The following is a 22,943-nucleotide window of genomic DNA, read 5'->3' on the forward strand; positions in this document are numbered from 1 at the left end:
ATTGTGGCTGTTCTGAGGGCAAAAGTGGGTGCAACTCAATATTAGGAAGGTGTTCCTAATGTTTTGTACACTCAGTGTATGTATTCTCTACATTGTCTATAAATGTTTTCCCTAAAGAAAATAGATATTATACTGTTGTGTTGTTTGATTGGTTTGAAATGTCTGTTTTGATTAATTGTCTTCTGCTTTAGAAATGCAGATGGTTAATTTATCTAGCAATTGTATATATTTATATCCTATGTGTCTGTTGTGTGTAAGATATGGTATCTGGTTTGGTTATTAGGATTATTTGACCTTGAATGTAATGTTTCTGGTACTACCATGCGTCTCCATTATTGTTTTCTCAGAAACTCAAGCAGCTTTCTCCAACAAGGAGTCTGTACAGAAGGAGGTACATGCTACTCTCTCCCAGAAAGCCACTCTGAGCTGTGAGGTGTCTGATACCAAGACTGAGGTGAAATGGTACAAGGACGGCAAACTTCTGACTACTAGCAAGACAGTTCATATGGAGACAAAGGGCAAGACTCGTCAATTGGTGTTGGACATTGTGGAGAAGAAGGATGCTGGCGAGTACACTTGTGAGGTTGGAGCAGAGAAAGTTGCCTTTAAGATACAGGCGGCAGGTAGGGACAATATGAAAGCTGGCTGTCTATTGATGTTTCTCTCAAGGTTTTGGTGGTTGAATGGTTGTGAATATACAGTGTGTGCTCTACATTGTCAACATGTGTTTTCTCCCAAGCGAAGAGATGTTATACCGTTGTCTATTATGATTGTTTTGTTCATGTTGATGTCTGATTTGTCTGTTTCTGTTTGTTGAATTGTCTTTGTCTCATAATGCTTGAGAAATGCTGATTTTTAACTTACTCTGGCAATATCACTTGATGTCTCCTTTGTCTGCCATGTACAAGATTATGTTAATTGTTTCTGATTTGGGGTTGGGATTGTTTTACCCTGAATTGGAGGTTTCTGATTTTACCATACCCTTGATTGATCCCCATTCAGAGGTCCAGGCTGCCTTCACCAACAAGGAGTTTGTACAGAAGGAGGTGAAAGCTACTCTTTCCCAGAAAGCCACTCTGAGCTGTGAGGTGTCTGATACCAAGACAGAGGTGAAATGGTACAAGGATGGCAAGCTGCTGACTTCCAGTAAAACCGTCTCCATGGAGACAAAGGGCAAGACTCGTCAGCTGGTGATAGAGAAGGTGGAGAAGAAGGATGGTGGAGAGTACACCTGTGAGGTTGGAGCAGAGCAACAGGCCTTCAAGATACAGGTGGCAGGTATGAAAGCTGGTTGTCTATATTGATATCTCTCTCAAGGCTTTGGATGCTGAATGGTCCCCCCCCCCAAAAAAATGTTTTATACTCAAGCCGATGTTCTCTGAATGCCTGTTTTTGTTGTAGATTTCTGTTTCTCGGTTTCATATTTGCGTCTATCTAAAACTATATTTGAATTGCTGGTTATTGACTCCCAGTCCCATGTATATCCTATGTAGAGATATGCTTCCTGTATTTTTTGTGTTCCACCCTAAATGAAGGGTTTCTAATATTACTGTGCCATTTCATGATTTCTCCTTCAGAGACTGCCTTCTCCAACAAGGAGTCTGTACAGAAGGAGGTGAAAGCTACTCTCTCCCAGAAAGCCACTCTGAGCTGTGAGGTGTCTGATACCAAGACAGAGGTGAAATGGTACAAGGATGGCAAGCTGCTGACTTCCAGTAAGACCGTCTCCATGGAGACAAAGGGCAAGACTCGTCAGCTGGTGATAGAGAAGGTGGAGAAGAAGGATGCTGGAGAGTACACCTGTGAGGTTGGAGCGGAGAAGTTGGCCTTCAAGATAGAGGTGGCAGGTAGGATGTCATTGACTTTCAACAATAGTTGTTGTACCCAAATGTCTTTGCTATCACCTCTATATTAACAAGTCTCCTTTTTTGTTTCTAGAATCCTCTGCCAAGTTTAAAAAAACTGCAGTGAAGGGTGCATGCAGTGTTCAAGCAAGTGAGAAGATTGTTTTGACCACTGAGTTGACTTCGGAGAGTGCCAGTGTTAAGTGGTTCAGGGACGGTGTGGAGTTGAAGGAGAGCTCTAAGTATGACATGAAGAGAGAGGGACATTCTCGTACCCTGATTGTGAAGTCCACTGAAGTCAAAGACAGTGGCACCTACTCATGCCACACTGCTGACGACAAGCTTGAGTTCAAAGTTCAAGTCAAGGGTTAGTTTGCTTTTCATTCGTCAGAACAATTGATTGACGGGCTAGTGTTGTATGTTTCTGTGAGTATAGTCAATACCTATGAAGATCCTACATATTCCATTTAGCTAATGAAATGCTGGCCATGTTTCCCTTCAGATTCACCGCTGAAGTTTGTGGTGCAGTTGCAGCCTGTAGTCACAGAGCTGGGTGGTACACTGACCCTGACCTGTGAAATGAACCGAGCCTTAGGGGACGTGCTCTGGCGCCACAACAGCTGTGAGGTCAAACCCGGCGGCAGGTTCTGTGTCAGCACTGATGGTCCCAAGCGGGTCTTTACTGTGACAGGAATGGCAAAAGAGGATGAGGGAGAATACAGCTGTGAATGCAAAGATGATAAGACCTCTGCCAAGGTCTCCACCAAAGGTAGCTGAGGCTTTGTTTTTATTAGATTTACAACTTGGTCACTGACTACTACAACATGAACTGTAGTTACAGACATATACAAGATACAGCATACAGTAGTTACAGACATATAGTCAAACACACTAGATGTTAAGCCATTTATTTCCATATTAACACATTTTCTGTGTTCCTGAGTCTAATTATGTCTCCAAATAATATATTATTTTCTGTCCTTTTCAGCACCCAGACTGGTGAAGCTGACTTCCAAGCTGAGCAACGTCGCTGCTGTGGAGGGGAAGGAGGCCATCTTCAAGTGTAGTGTCACCCCAGCTGACGTCAAAGTGAAATGGTTCTGCAACAACGTGCCCATCACTGCTGGGCCTAAATATAAGATTGAGCATGGGGGCACCAGCCACTCCCTCACCGTCACCTCAGTGAGTCAGGATGATGCTCAAGAGATCAGCATTGATGCAGAGGGCAAAACCTGCAGTGCTACCCTCCAAGTGCAACGTAAGAACCAACCTCCATTCGCTTTAAAGGTGCACTATTGAGAAATAGCTCCGCAAGTTCCTGTTTGATAAAATTCGAATAGTTTGCCTAATTTCAGTTTTATGTGACCAAAAGAGCAAGTATAGTGTAGAGAATCATTTTACCATCTAAACCGCTGTGTAATATCTTTTCCATAACCAAAAATATTGTATTTTCAACTGTTTGAAGCTGGTGTACAAAACCAGAAGTAAAAGATGCAAAAGCTAAACTTAAGAACGAGAAGCATAGAAACAGAACAGATGTACTGCTTCTTGGACTTGCTTTCAATGAGAATGACATCTATAATGCACATTTCTATGTGAATTTGGTCAGGTTGCCCAAAAAGTTACATATTGCAGCTTTAACACTTACAATATAAAAAATATGCACATTTCCCATGGATATGCTTCTGTTCTGTAAAATCCTCTGATTATCTTCATTGATTGATATACAATTACAGCCATTGTTTACAAAAATGTAGAAGCCTTCTAAGCAACTTTGCTTAGAAGGGCTACAGTTTTCAGAAAGGAGTTGTAATATCTGTGTTTTCTTTGTGCCCTGACAGTGGAGCCGGTGATGTTCAAGAAGAAGCTGGAGAATGTGATGGTGGTGGAGGAACAGAAGGAGGTGAAGCTGGAGGTAGAGCTGAGTAAACCCTCTAAAGAGGTCAGGTGGATGAAGAACAGCGTGGTGCTACAGCCTGGAGGCAACATGGAGATCAGGGTGGACGGAGCCAAGCAGACCCTGGTCTTTAAGAGTGTGACTACGGCCGATCGTGGCTACTACTCCTGTGAGACCCTGGACGACAAGACCCAGGCCAAACTCACAGTGGATGGTAAGTAAGAATGGTGTCCTATTTACAGCTGCGGTAGTTTTATGGTTATGTAGAGTACCGCCAGAAACTATTCACACCCCTTGACTTTTTCCACATTTTGTTGTGTTACAGCCTGCATTTTAAATGTATTAGATTTTGGTCACTGGCCTACACACAATACCCTATAATGTAAAAAATATATACACTGCTCAAAAAAATAAAGGGAACACTTAAACAACACAATGTAACTCCAAATCAATCACACTTCTGTGAAATCAAACTGTCCACTTAGGAAGCAACACTGATTGACAATAGATTTCACATGCTGTTGTGCAAATGGCATAGACAAAAGGTGGAAATTATAGGCAATTAGCAAGACACCCCCAAAAAAGGAGTGATTCTGCAGGTGGTGATCACAGACCACTTCTCAGTTCCTATGCTTCCTGGCTGATGTTTTGGTCACTTTTGAATGCTGGCGGTGCTCTCACTCTAGTGGTAGCATGAGACGGAGTCTACAACCCACACAAGTGGCTCAGGTAGTGCAGTTCATCCAGGATGGCACATCAATGCGAGCTGTGGCAAAAAGGTTTGCTGTGTCTGTCAGCGTAGTGTCCAGAGCATGGAGGCGCTACCAGGAGACAGGCCAGTACATCAGGAGACGTGGAGGAGGCCTTAGGAGGGCAACAACCCAGCAGCAGGACCGCTACCTCCGCCTTTGTGCAAGGAGGTGCACTGCCAGCGCCCTGCAAAATGACCTCCAGCAGGCCACAAATGTGCATGTGTCTGCTCAAATGGTCAGAAACAGACTCCATGAGGGTGGTATGAGGGCCCGACGTCCACAGGTGGGGGTTGTGCTTACAGCCCAACACCGTGCAGGACGTTTGGCATTTGCCAGAGAACACCAAGATTGGCAAATTCGCCACTGGCGCCCTGTGCTCTTCACAGATGAAAGCAGGTTCACACTGAGCACATGAGCACATGTGACAGACGTGACAGAGTCTGGAGACGCCATGGAGAACGTTCTGCTGCCTGCAACATCCTCCAGCATGACCGGTTTGGCGATGGGTCAGTCATGGTGTGGGGTGGCATTTCTTTGTGGGGCCGCACAGCCCTCCATGTGCTCGCCAGAGGTAGCCTGACTGCCAATAGGTACCGAGATGAGATCCTCAGAGCCCATGTGAGACCATATGCTGACACATGCACATTTGTGGCCTGCTGGAGGTCATTTTGTAGGGCTCTGGCAGTGCACCTCCTTGCACAAAGGCGGAGGTAGCGGTCCTGCTGCTGGGTTGTTGCCCTCCTACGGCCTCCTCCACGTCTCCTGATGTACTGGCCTGTCTCCTGGTAGCGCCTCCATGCTCTGGACACTACGCTGACAGACACAGCAAACCTTTTTGCCACAGCTCGCATTGATGTGCCATCCTGGATGAACTGCACTACCTGAGCCACTTGTGTGGGTTGTAGACTCCATCTCATGCTACCACTAGAGTGAGAGCACCGCCAGCATTCAAAAGTGACCAAAACATCAGCCAGGAAGCATAGGAACTGAGAAGTGGTCTGTGGTCACCACCTGCAGAATCACCATTTTTTGGGGTTGTCTTGCTAATTGCCTATAATTTCCACCTTTTGTCTATGCCATTTGCACAACAGCATGTGAAATGTATTGTCAATCAGTGTTGCTTCCTAAGTGGACAGTTTGATTTCACAGAAGTGTGATTGACTTGGAGTTATATTGTGTTGTTTAAGTGTTCCCTTTATTTTTTTGAGCAGTGTATATATATTTTGACAAATTAATAAAAAATGATAAGCTGAAATGTCTTTAGTCAATAAGTATTCAACCCCTTCTTATATGGTAAGCATAAATAAGTTCAGGAGTAAAAATTTGCTTAAAAAGTTACATAAGTTGCATGGACTCACTATGTGTGCAATAAAAGTGTTTAAAATCTCTTTGGGATAGGGGGCAGTATTTTCACGCCCGGATGAAAAGCGTGCCCAAAGTAAACTGCCTGCTACTCAGGCCCAGAAGCTAGGATATGCATGTAATTGGTAGATTTTCAATAGAAAACACTCTAAATTTATAAAACTGTTAAAATAATGTCTATGAGTATAACAGAACTTATTTGGCAGGCGAAACCCCGAGGACAAACCATCCAGGAATTTTATGTTTTGAGTTCACTGTGTTTTCTATTGGTTTTCTATGGGAAACTAGATTTATGAGGCGCCTGGTTGCAGTACCTATGGATTCCAGCAGAACATCTACCCTTAACGGGTTTGATTTTTGAATGACTACATCATCTCTGTAGCTCACACATACAGTACAGTACAGTTACCTGTATGGTCCCTCAGTCAAACAGTGAATTTCAAACACAGATTCAACCACAAAGACCAGGGAGGTTTTACAATCCTTTGTAAAGGGCAACTATTGGTAGATGTGTAAAACAAAAAAAGCATTGAATATATCCAATATATGCATTTGAGCATGGTAAAGTTATTATTTATGCTTTGGATGGTGTATCAATACACCCAGTCACTACAAAGATACAGCCGTCCTTCCTAACTCAGTTACCCGAGAGGAAGGAAACCACTCAGGGATTTCACCATTAGGCCAGTAACTGTGACAGAAAAAAACTGAGGATGGATCAACATTGTAGTTACTCCACAATGCTAACCTAATTGACATAGTAAAAAGAAGGAAGCCTGTACAGAATAAAAATATTCAAAAAAATGCATCCTGTTTGCAACAAGGCACTATAGTAATAATGCAAAAAATGTAGCAAAGCAATAAACTTTTTGACCTGAATACAAAGTGTTATGTTTGGGGAAAATCCAACTGAGTACCACTCTCCATTTTTTCAAGCATAGTGGTGGCTGCATCATGTGCTTGTAATCGTTAAGGACTGGGGAGTTTTTTCAGGATAAAAAATAAACTGAATTGAGCCAACCACAGGCAAAATCCTAGAAAACCTGTTTGAGTTTGATTTCCACCAGACACTGGGATATGATTTCACCTTTCAGCAGGACACAAGGCTTAAGCTGGAGTTGCTTACCAAGAAGACAGTGAATGTTCCCGAGTGGCCGAGTTAACGTTTTGACTTAAATCTGCTTGAAAATCTATGGCAAGACCTGAAAATGGATGTCTACGACCAATTTGACTGAGCTTGAAGAATTTTGACAATAATAATGGCCAAATGTTGCACAATCCAGGTGTGGTAACCAGAGTGTGAATTACACCATGACATTGGGGGGGGGGGGGGGGGGGGGGGGAAATTCGGGACATCTGAAATGGGTCTGAAACTGTCTCTGTGAAAAAACGGGATGGTCACCCTAACACACACTACCAATTTACTAGGCTAGGCTACAATGTATGTGTATTACCATAAACTTCAAATAGGCAGTAGCCAGTGACGTAGTGTAAAAAAATAACAATAATAGGTGAGTAAACTCTGATTACCGGTCACGGTGAAAAAATTCACTCTCCCTATGCTTTCAATGCATTTAATTTTTTAAAAGGTGGGTGAACGGTGTTTACTTGCGTTTACCCTCCACTAGGCCTACACCACTGCCTGTAGCCTACCCTCTCAGCCAACGCAATTTTAAACACATGAACACACGCAGAACAGGTAGCCTACATTCAATGTAATACATGAGTTGAACCAAAACATGTTTTACACCCTAGTTCATGAGTTAATACTTGGAGTCTTCACAGATCTTGTGACATAAAACACGACTTTTCTTTCCTTACATTTATGACGGTGTTATTTTTCATTATTTACCGTTTAACAATTGAAATAGAATATTGATCTTAAACCCTGTACCTATCATGGATCTTGGAGATCTCGGAAAATGCTCTGTAAGTGTAACTGTAACAGTCTAACTTCAGTCCCTATCCTTGCTCTTACCTGGGCTCGAACCAGGGACACTCTGCACACATCGACAACAGCCACCCTCAAAGCCGCGGCCCTTGCAGAGCAAGGGGAACCACTACTTCAAGGTCTCAGAGCGAGTGAGTGACGTCACCGATTGAAACGCTGTTAGCGCGCACCCCGCTAACTAGCTAGCCATTTCACATCGGTTACATAACTATGCCAACGTAAGATTTCATTATGTTTCACCGTTTAAAACAGTTCCCATGGGGACACAAATCCAAAATAATGTAGGCCTATCCCACTGCAAAATTGAAAGCTTCTAAACGAGAGTCAACTATAGGCCTACTGTCATTAACGTCTACTTGTTGGATGCACATTGATGTCTAGCTGTAGGCTAGCTGTCTAGTGATATTGTTGACCATCATCAGGTGATGCAGTAAAGAAAACAAATATTCATATAAAATAATAACGCTAAATAAGTGGTCTACTACTACAGGAGAATGGAGAACACCAGTACCAGAACACACCTGAGAAACAAAGCAATGAGTGCTCTATGTGTAAAGGTGTTCAGCTGAGACTAGCAGCGCTGCCACATATAAATAAATGGTTTAAACCATGAGAGAGAGGTGGGGGTATTTCGTTCTATTGGAAGGTTTTATTTTCATGTTTACCACTGTGCAACATATTTACCACTGCATTTTAAACAAATAGGAGAATGGTTAAATTAGCATTATTTAGAGACCCCACCCAAAGTCTGACTTTTGTTACATTTAGAGGAGCTAACGTCTCATTCAGGGTAGCTGAGGCCCCCCTGGTTCTCCTGTAATTTGCACCATGTGGAACGCTCTTAGAGACTTACCCAGAAAAACTCACAGCTGTAACCGCTGCCAAAGGCGATTCTAACATCATCGGACGTGCTACATTGTCATGCTGCTGCTCCAGTTTCAACTGTTCTGCCTGTGGCTATTGAACCCTGACCTGTTCACCAGACGTGCTACCTTGTCCCGAACCTGCTATTTTTGACCCTTTCTCTCCCTCTCTCTAGCTCTCCCTCTCTCTCTCTTCCTCTCTACCGCACCTGCTCTCTCGACCTCTGAATGCTCGGCTATGAAAATCCAACTGACATTTACTCCTGAGGTGCTGAACTGTTGCACCCTCTACAACCACTGTGATTATTGTTTGACCCTGCTGGTCATCTATGAACGTTTTAAACATCTTGAAGAACGATCTGGCCTTAATGGCCATGTACTCTTATAATCTCCACCCGGCACAGCCAGAAGAGAACTGGTCACCCCTCAGAACCTGCTTCCTCTCTAGGTTTCTTCCTAGGTTCCTGCCTTTCTAGGGAATTTTTCCTTGCCACTGTGCTTCTACTGTACATCTGCATTGGTTGCTTTATGGGGTTTTAGGCTGGGTATCTGCTGATGTAAAATAAGGGATTTATAAATGCATTTGATTTATTAACATGTATTGACTCAGGGGGTTGAATATGTATCTATGAAATACTTTTTTATTTAAAAAAAAATTGAATTTTTATTCCAATTTGAAATTTCAGAGCATTTTAGTAGATTGTTGACCAAAAAATGACAATTAAATCCCTTTTAATCCCACAACAAAATGTGGAAAAAGTCAAGGTTTGTGAATACTTTGATGGCACTGTACATGTATACAGTAATTACTATACCCCTATTGAGTATAGTAAGTCACAGACATTATTCTCTAATATTACATGCAGTTTGATAGAACATTTGATCCCCACCCAGATACTCAGACTATTTATATCTACAATTTCAGTGCCAAGAAGAGATGACTTAAAATGTACAGGACACTTACTGATGATGCTGTGTAGCCTATCATTTTATGCATATTCCAACACTCCTAAACATTCCCTCTGTCTGTATTTCACAGTGAAAAAGATTGAGGTGGTGAACGGCCTGCTGCCGGAGGTCAAGGCCCATGAGAAGGAGACAGTGACCCTAGAGGTGGAGCTCAGCCTGGCTGACGTGGAGGGCTCCTGGACCAGGGACAGCGTCAAGCTCAAGGCAGGGTCCAACTGCCGCATCACGGCCCTGGGAAAGAAGCACGCCCTCACACTATCCCAAATCAAGATGGAGGATGCAGGAACAATTGCCTTCCAAGCAGAGGGGGTCAAAACTTCTGCCAAACTCATTGTTACAGGTAGGTTATATCCATTTTCGACGAACAGTAAACTATTCATCGAGTTGAGTGCTAATTGAGGTGGCAGCTGTTATTTGAAGGTTGTGCTTATTGGTGTTGGGGGTTTCATAGAACCTGTGGCTATGATCTCTAAACCCATGGAGGATGTCAAAGCCCCAGAGAAGGAGAAGGCAACACTTGAGTGTGAGGTGTCCAGAACTAATGCTGAGGTCAAGTGGTTCAAGGTGAGAAAACATATTCCAGTATGTCATGGATCTGTAGTCATGAAAAGTGAGAAAGTGTTCAAAGTCAGCAATTTTATTTGCATAATTGCATAATTGTGTATACAATTAAGTCATTTTTACTAAAAGACCACTGTTTCTTAGGGTGACATGGAACTGAAACCAGGAAAGAACTTTCGCATCCTCTCCCAGGGGCGCACACGCAGCCTGCTAATCCACAAATGTTCACAAGAGGATGAGGGCATATACGTCTGCCAAACGTCTGATGACAACACATCAGCTAAACTCACTGTTCATGGTATGAGTCCCCATATGTTATTCATATGGTACAATACACTGTATATTATGCAGTCCAGTGATACTGATTGTGTAATGAAATGAAATAATTTTATAGGCTTGTCAATGATAGTTGTACAGTACTTTGTTGTACAGGTAGTTAAAAATAGTGCGTGTCACACTTTGAAATCCCCGACCTTCTTCTTACCAGATACGGTGGGGTCCGATCTTATTGACAGACTTGATAAAGATGAGCAAAATTGACTGTATAAAATAAATAATTAAAATGTTAAGCTATATTGTATGCTCCAAAAAAAATGAAAATATATTTATTTATACGAATACAATTGCTCAGAGAAATTGATTTTGTTTAACAAGTGATTAAAACAAATGTCAAAAAGGTGGGGGTCAAAATTATTGACACCCCTTTTTTCAATAACTGTCAATACCTCACCTTGCGAGGATAACGGCACGGAAGCTTTTTCAAAATTGTTTTATGAGAACACATTGACAGGGATCTTAGAAACATTCCTCAGAATCCTTCCAAAAAAAGGATAGCAAGAATCTGGAAGGATTCTGTACGTAGGAATGGTCTACGATCCCTTACAATTGAGAAATAATGTGACTAAACTGAATACAAAGAATAACAAACTATACTATAAAACAAAGACAATTGATATAAAGAATGATAGTAAAAAAATAAAAAAATTGGGACAAAAAGGCAAACTCCGCTCTATCATTCATTGAATCAGATGGCTCATTCACCACAAAACTCACTGATATTACCAACTACTTTAATGATTTTTCTATTGGCAAGTTTAGCAAACTTAGGCGTGGCATGCCAGCAACAAAGGTTGACACTACACATCCAAGTATAACTGACCAAATTATGAGTACTGTAAAGTGAGTGTGGAAGAGGTGAAAAAATATTGTCTATCAACAATGACAATCCACCGGGGTATGACAACGTGGATGGAAATTACTGAGGATAATAAGGTATGATATTGCCAATCCTATTTGCCATATCTTCAATCAAAGACTGATAGAAAGCGTGTGCCCTCAGTCATGGAGGGAAGCAAAAGTCATTCCGCTACCCAAGAATAGTAAAGCCCTCTTTACTGGCTTAAATAGTCAACCAATCATTTACATTTTTACATTTTAAGTCATTTAGCAGACGCTCTTATCCAGAGCGACTTACAAGTACATACATTCATACTTTTTTGTACTGGTTTTTTGTACTGGTCCCCCATGGGAAACGAACCCACAACCCTGGCGTTACCAATCAGCCTGTTACCAACCCTTAGTAAACTTTTGGAAAAAATTGTGTTTGACCAGATATAATGCTATTTTACAGTAAACAGATTGATAACAGACTTTCAGCATGCTTATAGTGAAGGATGTTCAACAAGCATAGCATTTACACAAATGACTGATGATTGGCTTAGAGAAATTGATGATCAAATTATTGTGAGAGCTGTTTTGTTAGACTTAAGTGCAGCTTTTGACATTATCGATCATAGCCTGCTGCTGGAAAAACGAATGTGCTAAATTGTGGATAAAGAGTTATCTGTCAGATAGTTTTCTTTAATGGAAGCCTCTCCAACATAATCCAGGTAGAATCAGGAATTCCCCAGGGCAGCTGTCTAGGCCCCTTACTTTTTCAATCTTTACTAATGACATGCCACTGGCTTTGAGTAAAGCCAGTGTGTCTAAGGAATGCGGATGACTCAACACTACACACGTCAGCTACTACAGCGACTGAAATTGAGCAAGTTGAGGTGTCTAAATTGCTTGGAGTAACACTGGATTGTAAACTGTCATGGTCAAAACATGTTGATACAACAGTAGCTAAGCTGGGGAGAAGTCTGTCCATAATAAAGCACTACTCTGCCTTCTTAACAACACTATCAACAAGGCAGGTCCTACAAGCCATAGTTTTGTCGCACCTGCCACAGAGGGACCTCGGAAAATTACAATTGGCTCAGAACAGGGCAGCACTGCTGGCCCTTAAATGTACACGGAGATCTAACATTTAATAATATACATGTCAATCTCTCATGGCTCAAGGTGGGGGAGAGATTGACTTTGTCACTACTTGTTTTTGTAAGAAGTGTTGACAAGCTGAATGCACCGAGCTGTCTGTTTGAACTACTGGCACACAGCTCCGCCACCCATGCATACCCTCCAAGACATGTCACCAAAGGTCTCTTCACAATACTCAAGTCCAGAACAGACTATGGGAGGCACACAGTACTACACAACGCAATGACTACACATAACTTTATTCCACATCAGGTAACTGATGCAAGCAGTCGAATCAGATTAAAAAAACAGATAAAAATACGCCTTATGGAACAGTGAAGACTGTGAAGAGACAAACACAGGTACAGACACACGCATACGCACACACACGCTAGCACACTCACTCTACACACACGTACAGTATATTGTAATATTGGTGTGTGGTGGTATTATACATTTTTTATTGTAGATATGTAGTGGTGAAATAATGTTATATGATGTACTGTTTAATCTTTTGTTTTATGTGTGATATAAGTGCCTTAATGTGTTTGGACCCCAGGAAGAGTGATGGGGATCCATAATAAATACAAATACAATGGGTTATTCAACTCATAAAAAGGCTCAGTGCTGTTATCCTTGCAAGGTGAGATATTGAAAACACGTGTCAATAATTTTGACCCCTTTTTTTTGCGAAAAAAATATATTACTTGTTAAACAAAATATCTTCGTCTAAGCAATTGTATTAGTTTAAAATAACATACTTTCACACTTTTTTCAGCCTACAATATAACACAGTATTTGAATAATTTATTTTATACAGTCATTTTTGCTAATCTTTATCAAGGGTGTGAATCATTTCAGACCCCACTATACATAGCTAAAAATCTATGTAAAAGAACGGCCATATTCCATTCAGCATTAGATGTGTTGAAGATTTTCTAATGTCTCTTTTTATTGTCTCTTGTGCTTCTCGCTCCACAGCCCGAGACATTCAAATAGTGAAGAAGCTTGAGGACGTGGAGGTGATGGAGAAGGAGAGCGCTTCGTTCTTCTGTGAGATCTCTCACGATGAAGTGGACTGCCAGTGGTTCAAAGGCAACACCAAACTCAAAGTCGGTGACAACATCAAGATGAGACAAGAGGGTGAGGAGAATACACACATTTGCCATACTTTCCAAACACATGTTTAGATGTCCATTTTTGTGATAAACACTCATACATTTTAGTAATACACCGTTTTTAAATAATTATCATTGATCAATTAGGACAAATTTACTATTTCAGTGTTTTAGCATTCAGTACTGTTCTTATAAGTTGCCTTCTTTCAATTAAAGGTAAAATCTATGTGCTGCTGTTTAAGTCGGTGACCCCAGAAGACGTGGCTGAGATTAAATTCACAGCTGAAAAGGCCTCTTCAACAGCCAAACTGACAGTGAAAGGTAAAGTCTATTTCCAGCATGCTTTCTCTATAGCATGGCATTTACGGCATGATTGCTAAGCGACATAGGCTATAATAATATATTCAGGTCAGCACATCACAATATACTGTACATAACAAATTCAAATAATTCACCAGCACTCATTAAACATGCCAATGGTGAACGCAGTTCTCTATCCATAACTCAAATCTGAAAAATATTATGTCAACTGATCCAGTTAGTCAATTGCTCAGCCAGTCAGACTGTCCTCTGTGTCTTCAGAGTTATTTTCCTGAGATTTCTTTTGGTTCAGCAGCCAAACGTCTGTGGGGATGATACTGCATTGGCCTCTTTTAGACCGGAATATTGGTGTTTTGTATCCCTGGCCAGAGGGCTACATCCTTAACAATTTGTAGAGGTTTCTCTGGGAATCCATGGTGCTGTCTTTCTTTGACGTATGGCTGCTATACATCCTCTGGGAACCTGAACCACAGAACCTAGATCCTAGGGTGACCTAACTACCCTCGGGAACTTTCTCTTCTGTTGTTTATGGTGATCCCTCTGTACCAGGCCAGGAATGTTAAGGTCATGCAGTGGCTATCTGAGCCCCTCAGGATGTTGGAGTTGATGGAAGACAGCACATGACAAATCACTGTTCCTTGGGAGAGCCTGTGGATGTGAATTGCACAGGGAGATGTGGAATTGTTTTCTTTGGCGTACTGACCCCTGTTGAGTACTTTCTGTTCCCTGTCTTAGTTTAGTGCTACTTACTGCTTTGATGTATGATAGTGTTTCGATATGTTTCTGTGGTACTGCTAAGTATGGCTTCCTTGTATTGATACGGTTGTTATTGTTACTGTAGAGCTCCCTGTCCAGTTTGTGAAGAAGCTCAGGGATAAGTTAGCCTTGTATACACACCGTGGGTTCTTGGAATGCCAAGTGTCCCGGGCCAGCGCCAAGGTCAAGTGGTACAAGAACAAGAAGGAGATCAAGCCCAGCAAGAAGCATGAGATCAGCAGCGAGGGTATATACCGCAAACTCACCATAAACGACGTGGGCTCGGATGATGAGGATACTTACACTTGTGACGCCATCGATGACAAGACATCCTGTAAACTTCTTGTGGAAGGTAACAGGAGGAAATCCAGGACATTGTCTATTGTAAACATGTAAGAATTTTCTTTGAAGTGTATTTTTATAAAGTATGATGTGGCTTTATAAAAATATACTTCCGAATCTCTTTTAGCACATATCAATACTTCAGGACACAGGACTACCAGTCAATGAGTGAATGGAAATAGCACTCTTAACAGATCCCTAAAGAGTGTAATTAAGAGTGATTTTACCTCAAGTATGACCTAAACCCTCTGTATCTGTGGTCCCTCTAGAGCAGGCCATCAGCATCGTACGGGAGCTAAGTGCCGTGGAAGTGACTGAGCCCTTTGCCGCCTTCTTCGAGGTGGAGATCAACATCGACTCAGTCAAGCCCCCCAAGTGGACCCTGAATGGTGTGGCCGTGCAGGAGAGCGTTGACGTGGAGATGGATAAGGAGGGCTCCATGCACCGCCTCACCTTTAAGAAGACCAAGGCGTCCATGACAGGACCTGTCCAGTTCATGGCTGGCAAGAGCAAGTCTGTGGCCCAGCTTACTGTCAAAGGTCAGAGGCTTCTCCATACACAGAACATGGAACCAAATGGTTATGTCAGACTACCATGTTCTCAGTGGGTATAGCTGGTTGAAATTACGTTATCATAAACAGATTAAAGTGGATTAGGAGCATGCTATATGACTTGCCTATGATCAGAGCTGTTTGTTCTTCTTATTCTCTCAACTACAGAGCGCCCTCTTGAGGTGGTAGAGCCCATTAAAGATATGACAGTCAAGGAGAAGGGCTCAGCCACTCTGAGCTGCAAGTTCTCCGCCGCACCCAAAGAGGTGAGCTGGTTCAAAGGGCAAACCCTCCTGGATGCTTCCGACAAGTACAACCTGAAACAGGACGCTGTGAGGGCTCAGCTGACCATACAGAAGCTGACTGGGGAAGACACTGGGGAGTACCGCTGTCTGTCGTGTGCTGCCGAGACCAAAGCCACTCTCACTGTAGAGGGTACGTTTTGTATCAGATTTCGGTGTTGATTTGACTTCAATGCTGATTGCTTTGCTGAGCGTTGATGGTTCAAATTAGATGTGTGCTGTGTGTTATTGCAGTTCGGAAAGTGGAGATCACCAAACACTTGGTGGACACAGAGGTGGATGAGGACAGTGACGCAGTGTTCACCTGTGAGATCAACTACACTGATGAGGAGGTGCAATGGCTACTCAAGGAAAAAGCACTCTTCTCCAACGAGGTCAACACCATCACACACATGGGCAAAGTGCACACGCTCACACTCAAGAATCTGGCACCTGAGGATGGGGGCACCATCATCTTCAAGGTTAGGGAAATCAAGGAAGGTGTGACCCTAAAAGTCAAAGGTAAGGACTCATGAGCTAATTTGGTCCAAGTGAAAATACTGTAGTGTGGAAGTGGGACTAAAGAATATGTTAAACATCTTTGACTGGTGCTTGTGATCTCAATTTGCATTCCTCCAGAGAAGCGTGCAGTGTTCCTCAAGTCTCTGGATGATGTGGTGGGAGAGGTGAAAGGTATGATCACCCTGGCTTGTGAGGTCTCCAAGCCCAGGGTCTCCCCCGCCTGGAGGAAAGATGGTACTATCCTTACCACTGGCTCTAAGTATGAGGTCCTGCATACAGGCAAGTCCCTGGGTCTGATCATCAAGGATGTTACCAAGGAAGACGCAGGGGAGTACAGCTGCGACCTGGGAACTGAGCTTTCCAAGTCAAAGGTCACTGTGAGAGGTGTGTATGACAAAGCTGCATACCTTGCAAACAAATTACTATAGTGTGCTGAAGCAGCAATTGTGTCATCGTGTCTTTGAAACAAAAACTTCTCCCTCCACCCTTTATGTAGACCTGAGCGTAGGTATCACCAAGCAGTTGAAGTCCGTGGAGGCGATGGAGGGAGAGACATGTAGCTTTCAGTGTATTCTGTCACGGGAAAGCACTGACGAGTGTTCCTGGACCTTCAATGGCCAGACCGTGGCTAACGAAGGACGCTTCCAGGTCTCCAGTACAGGTCGCAAGTACATGCTGGTTATCAAGGATGTGACACCAGCCGATGCTGGTGAGGTGGTCTTCAACATCAAGAACCTGAACTCCAAGACTACCTTAGCTGTTGAAGGTCAGACATCTTTACCAGTTGAGGTTCTAACGTCAATCTGCATGGGTTTTAGCGTTCATGGTTTTGAGACTTTGGTCAACTGATCCCTGAGGTTATCGCAAAGTTGGGTATGTAGACCATTGAGATAAAATATATCACATTTCTGAGTTTGTTTGTTGCATGTAATTGAAAGGAAATTGAGCCATCCTCAGAATTATAACAAATAATTGAAATTTGTTCCAGGCAAAGCTCAATCTGTATCACGGGAGCTGCAGAGCATTAGTGTAGTCTCAGGGGAGGATGCTGTGTTCACCTGTGAGGTCACACAGACCAGGGCCACTGTCCAGTGGGCCAAAGATGGGAAGGACATCAGGAAGAGTGAGAAGTATGAGATCAGTAAAGAGGAGAGGGTCATGAAGTTGACCGTCCACAGTGTCACTGTTCAGGACTCTGGGGAATATAGTTGTGAGGTTATCGGAGGGGCCACTACCAAGGCCAAGCTGGAGATCAAAGGTAAGTCTGACAAGTTCCCTTCACAGACACCTTCAATTGTTTAACGGTTGTTGATTACTGGATATTCATGTATCATTAACCATGAACTACCACTTTTAAACCGTGACTGCTTTTTAATGTTAATAAATAACAAAAAGTGTTCCCTCTCCTACCTCAATGCTCTCTGCTGTGCTCCTACCTGAATGTACCTTTCCTCAGAGCCAGTCCACAAGTTTACCAAGGAGCTTAAGGACAGCGAGGTGGAGGAGGAGGGCTCAGTGACCCTGCAGTGTGAGACAGCCCAGCCTGCCTCCAAGGCCACCTGGTCCAAGGGAGGCGTGGAGCTGAAGGCCGGGGGACGCTATGAGATGAGTCAGAAGGAGACCGTCCTCCACCTCACTATCAAACAGCTGGAGGAGAAAGACGGCGGCACTTACACCTGTGACGTGGGCACTGCGACGATGACGGCGAAGGTGACAGTCAAAGGTAAGACCTTGGTCTATATACAGTATAGATCTTTTCTTTATAGTGCTTTCAATTACTATGAGATCACCAAACAATTTATAGTGAATTGATATTACTTTTGACTGAAATTGTTGTATGGTTTTGCAAATTCCTACTGTATGTTAATAACTTTTTTTAATGTAGTAATTACAGACACTGAAAATGAAAGATTTGCTGACATGCTGACCGCAGTTTATAGCAGGGCACAGAGCTTTGAATTAATGTTGAGAATTTAGATGCTTCTTCAAAAATGTTTTGTGAGCGATTAGGTTGTCTCCGTCAACTTTTATTGATCGGTACTTGAATAATATTAGGAGTTATATGAGCAATAGTTTGTTTTTGAGATCTTGGAGCTGACATTTTAACATCTAGTAAGAATGACTCTCCTGCTTATCTTCTTGAACAGACAACATTCATACGTTGCAACTGTATTGACTGAGCATTATTCATGTCCCTTTGTTTTGCCTTATTATATGCTGAATGTTTTAACATTTGGGAGATCATTCCTTCCAACTGTCTAATCCCATTCTGGTTGGTGGACAGGACACACATTATGCTCAGAACAGCATGTGTCTCTTGTCTCTGCTTTCCGTCATGGTCTAAGATCTGTTTCATCCAGGTCAGACAGTGTTCATAGTGGAGCCACCCCAGGACGTTGAGTGTTTCAAGGGGGACCTGCCCTATCTGGCGCAGTGGTATCTAGACCAAATCCCTCTGCAGCCCACCCCCCTCAATGAGATCCAGGTATCTGAGGGGGGTTTCTACTCTCTCGCCGTGAGCGAGCTGACGCCTATGGACTCAGGCACCGTCTATGTGGTGATTGGGGATAAGAGAGCGTACGCCTCGCTAATGGTCAAAGGTAACTCCCATGGCCGGGGCCATGGTTCGAATTATGTGGAGGCTAGAGGGGGCTGGGCACTCTCATAACAATCCTGCCCCCTCCCCCTGTCCTATCTAGCAGATCTATAACTGTGGTAGAGACGAGAGACAGAAGTGCATCACTGCATTTTCTCTCTTCTTTAGTTTCTCTGAAATTGAAATGATACTTGCTTGACCATTAACGTCCATCTAGACTCGTCGTTGCAGTGTGCATTTTCAAATGCACAATTTATGCAATATCATAAGTGACCACGGCTGGTGTCCTCGATGCCTGTGGCACCATTCATACCATCAGATCTCAGTCAACCATTCTGTAATGATCTTTGTTGGTCTTGTTCATCATTCTCTCATCTTTGGGTCTATCATCCTCAGAGTAAAGAGAGAAAGATTAGATTATTGAAGGATGCATACTTTATGTACAGCGGCGTCCCTGATTCTTAGACTCTTAGATGTCCAGTTTATTAGCTCACCAGATTTCATCTATATTTTTTGTAGCCATCTATTTACCACCACAAACCGATGTTGGCACTAAGACCGCACTCGTCGAGCTGTATAAGGCCATAAGCAAACAAGAAAAAGCTCATCCAGATGCGGCGCTCCTAGTGGCCGGGGACATTATTGCCGGCAAACTTAAATCTGTTTTACCTAATTTCTACCAGCATGTCACATGCAACCAGAGGAAAAAAAACTAGACCACCTTTACTCCACACATAGAGGCACATACAAAGCTCTCTCTCGCCCTCTAATTGGCAAATCTGACCATAATTCTATCCTCCTGATTCCTGCTTACAAGCAAAAATTAAAGCAGGAAGTACCAGTGACTCACTCAATACGGAAATGGTCAGATGACTCGGATGCTACGCTACAGGACTGTTTTGCTAGCACAGACTGGAATATGTTCCGGGATTCATCCAATGGCATTGTGGCATATACGACCTCAGTCACCAGCTTCATCAATAAGTGCATCAACGACGTCATCCCCACAGTGACCGTACCTACATTTCCCAACCAGAAGCCATGGATTACAGGCAACATCCGTACCGAGCTAAAGGTTAGAGCTGCCGCTTTCAAGGAGCGGGACACATCTATCCGGATGCGTATAAGAAATCCCGCTATGCACTCAGATAATCCATCAAACAGGCAAAGTGTTAAAACAGGACAAATAATGACTCATACTACACCGGCTCTGACACTTGTAGGATATGGCAGGGCTTGCAAACTATTACGGACTACAAAGGGAAACCCTGCCGCAAGCTGCCCAGTGACACAAGCCTGCCAGACGGGCTAAATGCCTTTTATGCTCGCTTCGAGGCAAGCAACACTGAAGCATGCATGAGGGCACCAGCTGTTTCAGACGACTGTGTGATCACGCTCTCCGTAGCTGATGTGTGCAAGACCTTTAAACAGGTCAACATTCACAAGGTCGCGGGGCCAGACAGATTACCAGGATGTGTACTCAGAGCATGTGCGGACCAATTGGCAAGTGCCTTCACTGACATTTTCAATCTCTTCCTCTTCCTCAATCTCTTCCTCTTCCTGTAGTACCTACATGTTTCAAGCAGACCACCATAGTCCCTGTGCCCAAGAAAGTGAAGGTAACCTGCCTAAATGACTACCTCCCCGTAGCACTCACGTCGGTAGCCATGAAGTGCTTTGAAATGCTGGTCATGGCTCACATCAACACCATCATCCCAGAAACCCTAGACCCACTCCAATTTGCATACCGCCTCAACAGATCCACAGATGACTCAATCTCAATGGCACTCCACACTGCCCTTTCCCACCTGGACAAAAGGAACACCTATGTGAGAATGCGGTTCATTGACTACAGCTCAGCATTCAACACCATAGTGCCCTCAAAACTCATCACTAAGCTAAGGGCCATGGGACTAAACACCTCCCTCTGCAACTGGATCCTGGAATTCCTGACGGGCCGCCCCCATGTGGTAAGGGTTGGCAACAACACATCTGCCACACTGATCCTCAACAAGGGGGCCCCTCAGGGGTGCGTGCTTAGTCCCCTCCTCTACTCCCTGTTCACCCAAGATCGAGTGGCCAAGCACAACTCCAACACCATCATTACGTTTCCTGACAACACAACGGTGGTAGGACTGATCACCTTCATATGGAGAAGGTCAGAGACCTGGCAGTGTGGTGCCAGGAAAACAAAGGAGATGATCATGGACTACAGGAAAAGGAGGGCCGAACAGGCTCCCATTCACATCGACATGGCTGTAGTGGAGCGGGTTGAGAGTTTTAAGTTCCTTGGTGTCCTCATCACCAACAAACTATCATGGTCCAAACACACCAAGAAAGTTGTGAAGAGGGCACGGCCATGCCTTTTCCCCCTCCGGAGACTGAAAAGATTTGGCATGGGTCCCCAGATCCTCAAAAAGTTCTCCAGCTGCACCATCAAGAGCATCCTGACCAGTTGCATCACCGCCCGGTATGGCAACTGCCGTAAGGCACTACAAAGGGTAGTGCATACAGACCAGTACATCACTGTGTCCAAGCTTCCATCCAGGACCTATATACTAGACGGTGTCAGAGGAAGGCCCATAAAATTGTCAAAGACTCCAGTCACCAAAGTCATAGACTGTTCTCTCTGCTAGCGCACTGCAAGCGGTACCGGAGCTCCATGTCTAGGTCCTAAAGGCTCCTTAACACCTTCTACCCCCAAGCCATAAGACCGCTGTACAATTAATCAAATGCCCCCCCCCTTTGTTTTTACACTGCTGCTACTTGCTGTTTATTATCTTATTATCACTTTACCCATACCTACATGTACAAATTACCTCAACTAACCTGTACCCCTGCACATTGACTCGGTACCGGTACCCCCTGTATATAGTCTCGTTATTGTTATTTTACTTTTTTTTTAACTTTCGTTTATTTAATAAATATTTTCTTAACTCTATTTCTTGAACTGCATTTTTGGTTAAGGGCTTGTAAGTAAGCATTTCACGGTGAGGTTGTATTCAGGGCAAATAAAATTTGATTTGAAGTCACTCTGCTGTATTAGCATGTACGCTCGGTTTTACATCCAAGGTAATGAGTATGCTTCTATTGTGTCCTGGAAAATACTGCAGGGTCACAAACTAAGAAATTAATCCTATCTGAAAACTGTTCTGAATATTGTTAATGTGTAGATGGGTGCCTCAATGCAAAGGTATGTTGCATAAGTTCTGCCAAAAGCTCCAAAAATGCCTGTGTTTGTATGTTGCTGATCCTTTGTGTATTTTGGAAGGATTTCATTTTGTTTTGTGGTTGTGTTCAGCTGTGAAGGCCATGTTTATTGCATGTACTGGTTTGATTACCATCTTCGTTTAACAAGTGGTCTGTTTCATTGACCAACCCAACCATTGGAATCATATTTAGGTTCCAAAGGACAGCATGAAAAAATCTGGATCACTATCATCATCCATTACCCATTGTTCTCCACCATTTTGCTTCTGTTCCACTTCCATCACAACTGAGGATTTTAAAGAGAATGTTTTGCCTACTTGTTAATGAATTTGGGCCCGTTCGTCTTTTTTCTAGCCTTGCCTGCCAGCTTTAAACAAAAGCTGAAGAACCAGCAGGCCAAGGAAGGGGAGAGTGTCACTCTATGCTCTGTGTTATCCAAACCTGGGGCCAAGGTTCAGTGGAAGAAAGGCACTGAGCATCTCAAAGCTGGAGACAAATATGAGCTGAAACAAAAAGATGCCTACTGCGAGCTTCAGATAAAGCATCTGAATGTTGAAGACAGTGGAGATTACTCCTGTGAGTGTGGAGACCAGAAGACCACAGCGACTATAAACGTCAATGGTATGGATACCTAGTCTTGGTCAATGGGAATGTTGGGAAGTTTGTGTTTACAGGGGCTCAGTCAGTCAAAAATGATATATGTAATGTTATGTGTTGGTAGCATTATTTAGTTTTGTTATTGTAAATTC

The 22,943-nt window shown here is 43.2% G+C and overlaps 1 protein-coding gene across 6 annotated transcripts in view; it reads left to right on the top strand.

Annotated features, from left to right (window-relative positions):
• The window catches only part of obscnb (obscurin, cytoskeletal calmodulin and titin-interacting RhoGEF b), a 96,406-nt gene that overhangs the window by 23,487 nt on the left and 49,976 nt on the right, over window positions 1-22,943 (top strand). For all 6 annotated transcript variants that reach the window (XM_055883582.1, XM_055883583.1, XM_055883584.1 and 3 more), the window contains exons 16-36: window positions 348-623; window positions 1,003-1,278; window positions 1,578-1,847; window positions 1,939-2,211; window positions 2,347-2,613; window positions 2,833-3,102; window positions 3,686-3,955; window positions 9,709-9,978; window positions 10,090-10,202; window positions 10,344-10,497; window positions 13,479-13,640; window positions 13,832-13,936; window positions 14,778-15,044; window positions 15,304-15,573; window positions 15,754-16,020; window positions 16,122-16,388; window positions 16,506-16,772; window positions 16,885-17,154; window positions 17,377-17,646; window positions 17,845-18,111; window positions 22,549-22,815. In XM_055883582.1, the coding sequence (XP_055739557.1) occupies window positions 348-623; window positions 1,003-1,278; window positions 1,578-1,847; window positions 1,939-2,211; window positions 2,347-2,613; window positions 2,833-3,102; window positions 3,686-3,955; window positions 9,709-9,978; window positions 10,090-10,202; window positions 10,344-10,497; window positions 13,479-13,640; window positions 13,832-13,936; window positions 14,778-15,044; window positions 15,304-15,573; window positions 15,754-16,020; window positions 16,122-16,388; window positions 16,506-16,772; window positions 16,885-17,154; window positions 17,377-17,646; window positions 17,845-18,111; window positions 22,549-22,815 (5,118 nt within the window). The remainder of the gene's footprint in view (window positions 1-347; window positions 624-1,002; window positions 1,279-1,577; window positions 1,848-1,938; window positions 2,212-2,346; window positions 2,614-2,832; window positions 3,103-3,685; window positions 3,956-9,708; window positions 9,979-10,089; window positions 10,203-10,343; window positions 10,498-13,478; window positions 13,641-13,831; window positions 13,937-14,777; window positions 15,045-15,303; window positions 15,574-15,753; window positions 16,021-16,121; window positions 16,389-16,505; window positions 16,773-16,884; window positions 17,155-17,376; window positions 17,647-17,844; window positions 18,112-22,548; window positions 22,816-22,943) is intronic.

Source organism: Salvelinus fontinalis, chromosome 26 (assembly GCF_029448725.1).
Source record: "Salvelinus fontinalis isolate EN_2023a chromosome 26, ASM2944872v1, whole genome shotgun sequence".
Lineage (NCBI taxonomy): Eukaryota > Metazoa > Chordata > Actinopteri > Salmoniformes > Salmonidae > Salvelinus > Salvelinus fontinalis.